Source organism: Ovis canadensis, chromosome 2, assembly GCF_042477335.2.
Source record: "Ovis canadensis isolate MfBH-ARS-UI-01 breed Bighorn chromosome 2, ARS-UI_OviCan_v2, whole genome shotgun sequence".
NCBI lineage: Eukaryota > Metazoa > Chordata > Mammalia > Artiodactyla > Bovidae > Ovis > Ovis canadensis.
The window spans coordinates 13265001-13277896 of NC_091246.1; the positions used below are offsets into that span (position 1 = coordinate 13265001).

The window sequence follows — 12896 nt, forward strand, 5'->3', positions numbered from 1 at the left end:
TTCACCTGTGGTCTCAGATGCCTGGTAAAGTCTGAAATTCTCTATGCCTCAGAGAAGAGCCCATAGCATCAGAGTTGAACATGACTGAAGCGACTTATGGCACCCCGCTCCAGTACTCTTGCCTGGAAAATCCCATGGACGGAGGAGTCTGGAAGGCTGCAGTCCATGGGGTCGCTGAGGGTCGGACACGACTGAGCGACTTCACTTTCATGCACTGGAGAAGGAAATGGCAACCCACTCCAGTGTTCTTATCTGGAGAATCCCAGGGACGGGGGAGCCTGGTGGGCTGCCGTCTATGGGGTTGCACAGAGTTGGACACGACTGAAGCGACTTAGCAGCAGCAGAAGCGACTTAGCCCCCACGCAGAGCCAAATGTGGGTGCTGGGAATGGAATGGATAATAAAATTAGAGCCTAAGGGCAGAGTGTGAGCGTCGCTGTTCATCCTGCCCTTCGGCCCATCATCTCCGACCTTGGAATCTACCTACCTCCTCAGGAGGCACCGTGTCACTTCTATCGGTCCCATCAGTTTCCAGTCTAGCCAGGGCAGCTGGACCCAACATGGCAAAAGGGGCACTGCCAACAGCCTGTCAAAGGTCTGCCCCACCAGCGTGTGCTGCTTTCTTGGTTCCAAATATGCAAGAAGCAGATGTTCCCCCATGGAATTAGAGGTGAGGGCACTGGCATGCCACCCCCGGGCAGTGCGGTCCTCCAACTCCCCACCCCGGTCAAACAAGTGGCCATCATTTATAAAAACACAACAGACACAGGGTTTTAATGAGAAAATAACTGTATACTTGCATTGAATGCCTCACAATCACTATAAAACCAAAGCAGGATAATAACATTGAAGTGGTTAACATACACAGGAGAGCCAGAGTATCATTTTCAAACACAGTATTGCTGCTTTTTGCCCCCTCCTCCAAAAATGGGGAAAAAAACCAAACAAACATCATTTGGGTAAAGAGCAACACAAAATCAAAATTGGCAGCTCACTCACTGAATGCTTAAAATTCAGGAAATTGGTTCTGTCACTAAAACTGGATATAGTCACCATCTCTAAACACGTAGGTTATTTTTTTTTTCAATACATAGTTTAATGACATCCATTCTTTAGTTGGAAAATATGTTAAATTGTCTTCAGAAACAAGAGTCAACACTGTTTCAGTGTTCCTTGTTATGCTGTGTGTGTGTGTTGTGTATGTATGTGGACACTGAGCTATATATGGTTTATACATCACTGTCTACGGTGGGCAGCATGCACAGGTGTAAAAAGGCAAGGAAGCTGCATGTGTCCTTCACGTTGGACACAGCCCAGCCTCCTGCCACTGACAGACCCTGTTTCCATAATTTCTGGATGAGAAAGCCAAGGAATGTCAGTAGGTAATCAGTTCCGGAGGAAAGTGGACATCTATAAACACTGTGGAATGGAATACTTTCAGGAAAGCTTTTAACATCTACGGAATCTAAACATTTGTTCTAGCTGAGATTAACAAGCTTGCGTGCTATTTGGGGGCAGGGATGAGCATCAGAGGCCAATGTGTGGACAAGCCTCTTCCTCTCAATGGCTGAGGCAGGAGTGATTTTCCTCCAGATCTGCTGCTTCTTCACACAGTTTAAGGGGTTCATTTGGGATCCCAGAGCCTAGCATAGTGGTATGTACAAAGCCATGGCCCAGTGTTTCTTACATGAGTAAAAAAACTCCAGAGCGCAGAGAAAACCTGGCTCTTCTAAGGGAACTGTAATGGACATTTTAACAGGGTTGTAACTGAGTGGAACAGCAGTCATCGGAAGGCAGCAGAAGGGAACAAGCAAAGGCTGGAGATGTGGGGGCCACAGTTAAACGGCTTTGTGACTGTGAGGGGGTCTCGGAAACGCTGCATTTGTTACCTACTCAAAGCATGGACCAAAGGATCCCAACTCTGTACCTCTACACAGTAAGTGTGTCTGGTTCAATCAACTGTAGTCAAAGACTGATTCATCTGCCTCCACAGCAACTGCAGGAATTGCGTGGCCTTCTAAACTTTCTTCTCAGCTGCCCGTTCTCTTCTCAAATGGAGGTTTAAGGTGGGTACACAGCTTCCTTCAAAACAGAACCAAACACTTCAGGCAAGTCCTGAGGATTGTTTCCTCTTTCGAAAGATGGGGAGACCATCTGTATCTAGTCTACGGTCACGACCAGATCCAGAGTTAGCCCAGAAATCTTGAAGCATAGAACACTGCTCTCCAGGCATCCGAGCAGCCCGTGTCCCTGGGCCACACGATGCTACTGTTGCATCAGTGGTCATCCCCGCGCCTGTCTTGGGAACAATGCTGGAAATCCTCAGGGTACTCTCGTGTCACCGGTCAGGACTCCTCATCTCATTTTCCTGGGAACGTCTGTCTCTGCGCCAGCCTCTCCCACTTGAAAAAAGAATTCCTAACAGCAGGCATCTTATTGTCATGTATCTCCAGTGGCTAGCACATTTTGCTGACTCTTCATCTGGAATGCTCAGGGGCATGAACCATTTGAAGATGGCGCTAATTAGCCATCTGTAGAATTTGGCTTCAAATTGCAGGTTCCCTTGGCAGTTTCAAAGTTGTAAGTTATCCGACAGTTCCATTTCTACTTTATGTCCATGACTTGTTTATGAATAAACTTTCCCCTAAAGTCGACATTAGTCTAATAAAGAAGCAAAGATAGTGTGCATCACATCTACATACAAATTTTGTGGAACTGCTACTTGTCAGAATAACCTATTAGCGCTTATGACAGAGCAATATAAAACAAAAAGGAATTTTAGTGAGGTCCAACTTACTTATTGCTTTTTTTTTAAAAAAAAGAAAAAAACCACAGTTTTAAAACAAAGGGTACAATACTGTAAAGTGATTATCCTCTAATTTAAAAAAAAAAAACACAAAAGGGACCAAAAAAAAAAAACAAAAAAAAGAATGCTGGTCAGTATTTTTCTCATGGCCAGAGTTAAAAAATTTCTCATCCAGAAATTGAGGGCATTCCATGATTGAATACCCTTATCATATTGCTTTAAAAGACAGAAAGAGTAAAGCTGGCATCCTTTAGCCTATACTAAGCATGAATACAAAGCATGAGAATAAATATGAAACTTTCCTAAATGTCAGATTACAAAACTGCTCAAAACTTTGCCATCGTGACTCATGCAAATACCATGTTAGGTCAACTTAATATTACAAATACTGTATCAGCTCGGAGCCTCTATATCCTTTTCATAAAAAAGAAATTCTCGCTCACTCCTGACGCTGGCAAACAGCTTTGGAGGAAGTAAGTGAACACCTCTGTCCCATGACCATTCTGGAATTTTAATCCTCACACACGCACACACACATACACCCTTACTCGTGAGCACTCATGCGCTTTGCAAAAATACACAAAGGCATGTGTGGACACACAGGCACGCGCGTGCGTGCGCACGCACACACACACCCATCTTTAGGATTTGTAGCTGATCCTAAGCCTGCACTTAAAGTTCTATTCTATATTTTTCTCTGTTATCATCCTGAAAATACTGGTTGCTCAGCAAAAATAATCTTACTTCCTCATTTTCCCACTCTTTCTCCCTCTCTTATTCTCTACCTTTCATGAGCTTTGTTTCCTTTCCTTCCTGACTGATCCAAAATAATCTATCATCTTCCTACTCCCTTGAAGGTTCACTTTATATATAAAATATAGTTATAAACACCTTTTATTTCTCATCTACCTCTCCAAGGCAGAGTTCGCCCTTTTTTTCAATTATTGCCATTCTAAAAATACCCCTCCCCTCTCGAACCATGATGTTCAACGTGTACAGGTTTTATACATGGATAGATTCCCCCACCCCATCATAAAAATAGTTGTTGCCCCCTAAATATAGTCTTCATATAAAGAAACAGAATTGTGAAAATGTGTTCTCATAAACACTGTAGCTCAGTCAGTATCATAAGCAGACAAGATCCTAAAGCTAAAATAACCTATTTGGTTTGGCTTTCTGCCCCCACTTTCTCAACCCCCTAATGTAGAACAGATTGTGTTTGCAACAGGAAGAAATCTTGTCTTCAAAATACGGATTGTGATCATTCATGGCTCCTAATTAAAAACAATTAAATGAAAGAGATATGGGACGATAGTTGCCTCTTCTGGGCAAATGGAGAGAAACCTTATTTTATGGCTGCTGGAGTAAATGGAGTTGGTCCGACACCTGTGATGCGGTCATGGGTGGGAAACCAGTGCAGGCGCAGGGAAATACCCTCTTGCCAGGTGGACGGCACCAGCTTCTCAGATTCTCCAAATGGCCACATCTCCGTTGTTTTCCTCATCACCCAGGCAGCCCGGTCTCTTCTGCCTGGAGGAACCATGTTGGTTTGCTCATAATTTCTTTGTCCTTTTGGATCAACTGTGGTCCAAACCCAGGCGATCCTTTGAGTCACACACACACACACAATCCTTTTTCTTTTGACTCCCAGGAGTTAAGAGTTTGATGGGTGGACTGCTTTTTCACTTTATTTTTTCATCACTGTAAATTATAACTTCTGGCCTGCATAAGGATTGCTGAGTTTGTTTGCACTTTAATAAATATTTTATTAAAATGCTTTGACGTGTTGATTTCTTGGTTTCTTGGGAGCCCAAGCACCAAAGAAGCTTCCTGGGTGGAAGGAAATTGATTATTCATTGTCTTCTTCCTCTTGGTTGGCATAGATCCCCGCCTCCCAGCGCAAAGCCAATGCGCTCTTTCTTCGATTAACCCGTGTGGCCTCAAGGACCTAAGAGAGAAGGAAAAAAATTACACAGAGTTCATGGATATCAATCATGTACACAAACTGACTTCTCTGTTTCTTTACTCCTTTCCCTCCCTCAACAGTATCTAATGAATGAGGAAAGTGGGAAAGTGTCTGAACCAGCTGGGAGACTAGAGAGAATGAAAGTAAAGGTGGGTGGTGGGAGGTCCTGGGGGTGCCTTCGTCTCACAGCCAAAGTTCACTTGCCATCTGACCCATCATTCTCAATATAGAGAGATTTAATTTCCCTGAAATGTTCTGCAAGTTTCGTTGAACTAGACTTGACCCTGCATCGAGCTTTTTGATAACAAAGCGATCGCTACACAGATGAGCGCAGTCTGTTGGCAATGTTCTGCATCTGAACTAGCCAGTATGGCAGCTACTAGCCACATGCAGCTCCTGAGTGCTCAGAACATCGCTTGTGTGGCTGAGAAGCTAAATACAATTTCAGGAGCCTCTTGGATCTAGTGACTACCACATTAGCACAGCTATGCCTGGTCTTAGTCTCCAGAAAAGAATTCCGAACAACTGAACCGGTATGGAATCATTCCATCAAACTTTATGGACCTATGCAAGCTGTGATCTTATTTATATCACAAAAATCTACTTTGGTATAATTCAGCTTGCAAGAGGAATTAAGTGGGGGGAAAAAAAAGAGCTTCTGGGGCCAATAATAAAGGACTCTGAGCATACTGACGTGGCATCCGGGCCGTACATACTCATCAAGGAAATGGAAGGTGACAACACTGAGAACAAATTGGCTCACCACCATCGGGGTGAGGCCACCCTCCCTCTGGTTCCCTAGAAGAGCCTGTGGACTCCGGGGGAAACCTTCGGCCAGTCTGCTCCTGCTCGAGTTTGATCCAGATGACATCCGCGTGAAGGACATTTAGGTTGCCAACGCAGGAGAAACGGTTCAATTTCACAATACTACGCCAAAAGCAAGCCCATGCACACCAGTCAGTTCAACTACTGTGGCGCTGGCTTAGGATGCGCAGTTTCTGAATTTAAAGAAAAGTCCAGTAGGGCCAACACTGGTTGGTTATCCAACCAATATGGAATGAAGCTTTTGTTTATGTGAAGAACAATCATTCTGGCAAGTGACAGAGATGCTGGCAACTTCAGAGAAGCAAGGAGATAAAGGTTTACAAGCAGTGGTGGGAGCCCAGACATAAGCAGACTCTGGACAGATAAAGGTCTGGGAGGGGCAAGGGGAGCAGGGGGTGAATCTCAGTTTGCTTCTCTGCACCTCTGATAGATTAAGGGACTTCTCAGAGCTGCAGAGCACTTTTCTCTGGGAAGGCTCCTCTAGTCCTCCTAGCAGGGACGATGGGACACAACTCGGTCAGGTCTCCTGAAGGGATGTTCATCACGAAGAATAGAAGCCATGTCCTGAAGTGTTGGTGTATCAGCATATCATAGTCACTTAGTCAATATCTAAGAAGAAGACATCAGTAGAAGGATGCCTCCAAGTCTGGTGGAGTTAAATAGCAGTCTTCAGGTCCATGCATGGTAACATGGTACCGGGAGGCAGTGCGGGACTGGAATGGCAAGTGCTGAGCTTCACTTCTAGCTCTCTACCTGGAACGTGGTGCTGCTGTTCATGGCATCTTGTGTCTCTGAAACTTTATGTATAAAGAAAGTTTATCTATAAACACAACACCTGCCCTATTTCACAGGCTCTTTCAGGAAGAGGGGTGGACTCTGAAGTCCAGGCAGGTCTAAGGTTAAATCCTAGTAACTACATGACCTTGGGAAGGTTTATTATTTCTGTGCCTCAGTTTCCTTATATGTAAAATGGGTATAATAAAAACTATAGTACCAAGTTGGTATGAGGAATAAAGGAGGCAATGCATTTAGCACAGTTTCCAGGGCATAGTAAGTTCTCAAACAGTAGTTATGCATTTCTCGCGTCATGTGAAAGGGCTTTATAAGCAATCAAGTGGTATTCTAACATAAGGCATTTTGACAAGGAGCTCTTGTTGTGTAAAACAGTCATATGTTTGCCTTGCAGACTGCATATACAAACCAAATGGTTTACATAAGAGCTAAAAATCAGTCTAAGGTTCTGAAAAAAAGTGTTCCCATCCATTTCAGATGGACTTAGGCCCTGTTTTAATTCTCAATCATGTTGAATAAATTTACTTTACTCTGTTCTTTGGGAACCCGTATCAATCCAACTACCCAACCATCTTATAGATAGATATTTCCTGGGTTTCTACCAAGTGTTGGGTATAGTACTTCAAGTTTAGGACAGAAGAGTCTCTTCCCTTCTGGAGCTTAGTCACCAAAAAGTGCAATGGGCAGAGAAATGATATTTATAATTATGGAAACATTCAGCACAGCTTGGGTTTGAACATCTACTTGTGGCAACCCAAACAATTCATCTGTACCAATAATGAGCCCTCTTTTCTTCTTTCATTCCCCTAATGTATATGCTACTTATCATGAGCCTGGATTTCTGAGGAAATCTAAAGTCGTCAGTAAAGGCACCGATCAGATAAACAGCAGAACAAAATAAAAGAGCCAGTGACCTTGCTATAAAATCATCTTCAGGCCCACGAGGCTGATGATCTAGGGCTGGCTCAGGAGTGAAGCCATCCTACAGCTGGTCTTTTGAAGATTCAAAGGCCAAGCCCTTGGGGAAGGTATGTAGATGAGTCTCTGCTGCACAATTAATACAGAGTACTGTATGTGTGTGAATAAAGCTCTAGCAAATCTAGAACTCTTGTTCTAGATTTCTGCATGTTAACTTTGTTTCCTAAAATGTGTTCCTTTCCTTTCTGGTTTAAGAAGAGCACTTGCCTCCAGGGCTCTGATAATAATTAACACATACATCACAGGTACCATGAACCAGGTGGGGTTTTAATCCTTGCTACTGTTCTATGGGACTCATACTATTACTACTTGCATTTCATATATGAAAAAACTGAACCAAAAGGAGGTTTAAATAATCAGACTAGTAGAAGGAAAAGTTAACATTTGACTCCAGAACTCTGGGTATGGAGTCAACGGTCTGGAATACCATGTTCCACTGCTGCTCAGTGGCTGGGAGGAATCTGAAGGAGGAAGAATCCGAAAGGACAATATACATTCTCCATAGAAATAGAGAGAAAAAAAACATAGAAAGACCTGATTTAAGGTTTTATCTTCCACAAATTAATTCAGATTTAGGTCTGGTGGGAGAAAGAAAAAAAATCAATTCTCTCTGAACAATCCTCTAATATTAATTTTTCTCTCCAATGCTTAGGGAATTCAAGTGAATCACTTCACTTTGAGTAGCAATCAGCCTAGACAATTTTATTTTGGGGATGTGAAACAAAAGACAGATGTGTTAAGCAATGTTTATATTAATATTTTATCCCCCATCTCTTCCACAGAAGGTAGATAGGGCCCAGTTTTATCTTCCTTGGATGGATGAGACCAGATTTGCATCAATCTTATGTTGACTCCAAGGGAATGTGGGCTTAGGGTCTAATTCTTAAACTACCTTCCCCTCACTAAGAACCACAGTTAGACACTGAAAAAGGTATCTGCAGTGTTCTTTTTATACTTTCTGAAAAAAAAAAAAAAACCACTGATAATCATCAATTCATATCTACAGTTAACTACATTTGTTTTGCTAAACGTGGTTATGTAAAATATATTGTGTTGGCCAAAAAGATTATTCAGGTTTTCTGTAAGATGGTATAGAAAACCCAAACAAACATTTTGGGTCAACCCAATATATGGTGCTATAGGTTAGCACAGCCAGTTTGAAGAACAGTTTGCTATAGGTAGTGAATGTGAGTCTGTATAAGCCCCGGAACAAGTACTTTTACTTCTAGATATATCTGTAGACCTTCTTCCATGGCTCACACAAAGAGCTACATACAGTAACATTCACTGATTCATTGTTTGTAATGGCAAAGAAAAGATACAACCTACAGTCCCATCACTAGAAGGATGAATCAATACATATGTACTCATTCAATGGGACACTATAGACAGCAGCTATGATGTGTGAAACAGAGCTCTAAATATCAACATGGACACATTAAAAAATAATGCAGACAGAATAAAGATTACTGGATGCTAAAATATGATATATTTATGGAAAGTTCTAAAACATGCAAAACCATTAGATATAATTTATGTATACAGACATATATAGTACATAGTATAAGGATAAAAACATGCATGGAAACAATCAATGCCAAACTCCAGAGAAGTTCTCTCTCCAGAGAGAAAGAAACGAGAGCTGGGAGAAGTAGCAAGAGGGCTTGAATGGTATTGGTAACATTAATTTCTTTATAAAATATTAAGCAAATATTACAAAATGACAAGAATGGACAAAGCTGGCTTCATTATTTTACTCGGTTATATACTTGGCACACTGGCACCTTCTTGTTCCATGGGATCACGGACATTGTTCAGGTGACTACTATCTTCTCAGAACCTAGAAAGTGCCTGATGTGTAATAGGTCCTGGATAAATTGTTCATCAGGTGAACGAATAAATGATTCTCTACAATTCTGTACATCTGCAATAATGCTTTTAAAATAAAAATAATGCTACAGGAATAAAAAATATAAAAACCAATATGCTTTCTCATAGCACATAAATAAGTCAATATATATTTCCAAAAATGGAAAACATTTTAAAATGTGCTTTTTCATAGTACAGGTTTGAGAAATTTGTGTAGAAGGAAGTCGTAGGGACAAGGAGGAGGCTTTGGGGGAAATTTAATGCTTGCAGGAGCGTCCAAAACAAAAACACAGGTTTAAAGATGGCAGGGAGGGGGAACTGGATTGGTTCACAGTTGGAATAAGTTATCCTAAAGTGATGGCGTGGAGCTCTCTGGGTTTGTGTTAAGCCAAACCAAGGACTGATCCAACCCAACAGCCCCTGTCCTCTTGAGCTACATGATTTTCTAACCAGACCAGAGCAGATTTGTTATCAGCTTCTAAAAAGACAAACAAAAAAAAATCCAAATAGCCCATTGGTTGTGCCCTCTAGTCCAAACATCTTCCAGATCCACGAGCATGGCAAGGTCTTGTCCAGCCCAGCACACAGCACAGCAAAGCAGAGTCTCGTATACCACTGTTGCATAGACACCAACATTTCAAGGCAATCATCCCATTCAGAAAAGGGAGGGAAAAACAACCATCAGGAAATGGCAAACCACGACAGCATGCACTTGGGTCAGGCATGCAGGAAGACCAAGACAAACAAGTGGAAAAGTACCTCGGAAGTCACCTTGCAAGACAGTAACTTAGAGGTGTACTGGCAGAGAGGGAAAAACCAGGGTTAGTAAATGGCAGAGACACAGGGAACACCCCTCAGCTGGGGACCACGTGGGGGGTGGGATTTGGGGAGGGACAGGAGGGGGAGTGACGTCAGGAGACCAGGACACACCCACACCAAGGCTTGCTTCATCTGATATCAGTTTATTTAAAAGTGTATCTTTTGTAGCAAGCAGATACCCTATTATTCCTTCACAAAATATCAGATAAGCCAGACTTTGTTAATTCAAGATTGGTCATTTCCATTTGCTATGATCTGAATTAACAAGATTCTTTCCCCTGTTGTTTATGCAACCAGCTGCCCCCCAGCAAGATCTTTAAGGGTCATGTTGGACTTGTTAGAATCTGTAGTCATCTGTAGACAAACGGCCCTTTCCTCTTCCTGTAGGCTTCTCTGAGCCCAAAGTAGTCTTGTCATCTGTTGTCCCATGAAAAGAAGACCCTAATCACAGACAAAGAGTGGTCTGAATGCGGGTTTGTGGAGGCAGGTTCTCTGAACTGAATCTAAGGATGGCAATGCCATGAGACAGCAAGCAGCCTGCTTCATCTCTACCTCGGGAGGCCTGGATAGGTTCCTGAGAATGGGGTGATCATGTCGGAACTAGAATAATCCTTTAGTTCCTCTAGGAAACTAATAGTCACTGTAAAGAAAGCTCAGCTTAAAAAGGTCCTGGCTGTGGGTGATGAGTTAAAAGGACCGACTTCTGACAGCTCCTTCCAGACTTGTGGTCTTGACCTTGCATTTACACCACACAGGACCCTGAAGGCATTGACTGGTTTCTGGCAGGGTGACCACAGGCTGGATGGAGGATCATATGACTGTGATCACCGACAGCTTCTTAGGTGTTGCATTTGGAAAACCATGTTGCATCACGATCAGACTGATGACCGGGGACTGATGAATGGGGAGTGTTCCCCTCCTCTGCATGTTCCCAGGGTGTGTGTGAGAACCTGAGCGAGCTGGGGGCCTGAAGCATCACGGAAGGTGACGGAGCTTTCAGCCTGTGGTGTAGGGACACTGGAGGCAGACAAGCTTCCTCCGCCCACCCAGTGAGAGTTCAGCTAGAATTCGCCAAAGATGTCTTGGTCTGGAAGGAAGTGTGTGTCAGGAATTCTTGGAAAAGTAGTGACTTCTAGCCCAGGAATTAACCCAGGAATCAAAGAGACCTTGGTTTAACCCAGGAATCAAAGAGGCCTTCTCTTATTCCAAGACAGGCAGGAAAGGCTGAAAGCCCTCTCAGTAACTACCTTGGGGGCAAAGGAGAAAGAAAGAGAACACAGGAAAACCCACCAAGGGTAGATTCTGTGAGAGGCCTGAGGATGGGGCTAAAAGCCCAGGAGGCTATACTTTGGACTCAGCATAGCATCCCTTTCACTGAGAAAGGGAAAGCAAGTCTACCCAACAAGTTCAAGAGCACTCCTGACTCAAGAACTCATAGCCTTCCAAGACTCAGGTCAGGCTGGAGGAAAAACTGGCCAGAAAAACAGTGTTGCCTCAATATCCTTCCTTTGCAAGGTACCAAGAAACCCTACGGGAAATGATGATTCATTAGGACCTTATGAGTTGCATGACTGACCAGACACAGCATCAGGCCCAGATAAGGGGACATCTCCATGTAAGATGACATTTCCAGATAAGAGAAACCTATACTTCGAGCAGGACGGCTGCTCTGCACAGAAATACCAGGTGGGGGATGGATGAGGCTGAGCTCAGTGCCCCCGTCTCCTCCCCAGCTGCGCAGCCGACTAGGACTGCCTCCTCACAGTTTCGGAAAAGCGTGCCTTTTCCTAATTCTCACAAGAGTCCTTACAGGCTGGTAAACAGCCCAAGGTAAGTGGGTAGGGTTGGGGTTAGCAATCCTCCTACCACTAAATTAGCCAAGGGGGCCACTAAGAGGTACAGCCTGGCTGAACCTGAAGCATGGTGACACTCATCAGTGACCACACCAAGCAGAAGGCCCCAGCCCAGGCGGATGAAGACCGTTGCGACTGAAGCGTTAACGTGCCCCAGGTTTGAGCTGGGGAACAAGGATGGCCATCTGAGGGTCATTTTTTCAGAAGAGGGTTTGTGCTGGTTCCTTGTCACTGATTTCATCCCCAACTGCAAAATGAAGCAAAACCTCCACAGATGACTTTCACATCACCAAAACAGTGACTCCTGGGCAGATGTGCCCAGAGAGAGATTCGTGATCTCATATTTCACCTTCTGTCATTCTCTGAGCCCTCACTGTGGTTCCAGCAGGAGGGAGGCTAGCTGAAGAGTATGAAAAAGGCACTATGTACTGCGCAGCTGCCTCAGTGCCACCACCTGCCAGGGACTCCTTGAGCCAGAGGCTTCCCTCCTATCCCGCATATGATATCTTATCAAGTGGGGAAATGGAAGGTCCTGAACTACAGACAGGTCTCCAGATGCCAGCGCTACTCTGGGGTGGAGGGTTGCTATACCTGTTTTGATGGTAAGGATCAGTTTTTTTTCCCCAGATAGGTTAGCAGAAACTACTCATGCAAACTCCAGGGACAGCTACACTTGTCTTCTCTTTCTTCTCTCCTCCCACCCTCATTAACATCATTGTACCTAGCGCATCACCACGCACACATTCCAATTTTGTTTTTAAGCCTGCCTTCTCCTTGGGAAGTACAGTATGTAAGAATTCTCTTCATTCAGTTCAGAAAGAGCTTGCTACTTCCTAAGGGTGAACACGTGGTTGGGTCCTGATCACACGTGAGCGACTCATAGCTGCCGAGTGGCTTTGGGGAAGAAATGGTGGCAGGCCCAAGTGCTGAGTCACAATGGCCCCAGATCAGTTAGGATGATAGAAGCTGGAGGAGCTAAGAAGCCACAT

General features: G+C 43.8%; 1 protein-coding gene across 8 annotated transcripts in view; it reads right to left on the reverse strand.

Annotated features, from left to right (window-relative positions):
* Nucleotides 1–770: 770 nt before the first annotated feature.
* The window catches only part of PALM2AKAP2 (PALM2 and AKAP2 fusion), a 513846-nt gene continuing 501720 nt past the window's right edge, over nt 771–12896 (reverse strand). For all 8 annotated transcript variants that reach the window (XM_069575463.1, XM_069575460.1, XM_069575462.1 and 5 more), the window contains one exon: nt 771–4753. In XM_069575463.1, the coding sequence (XP_069431564.1) occupies nt 4655–4753 (99 nt within the window). In that variant the 3' untranslated portion in view covers nt 771–4654. The remainder of the gene's footprint in view (nt 4754–12896) is intronic.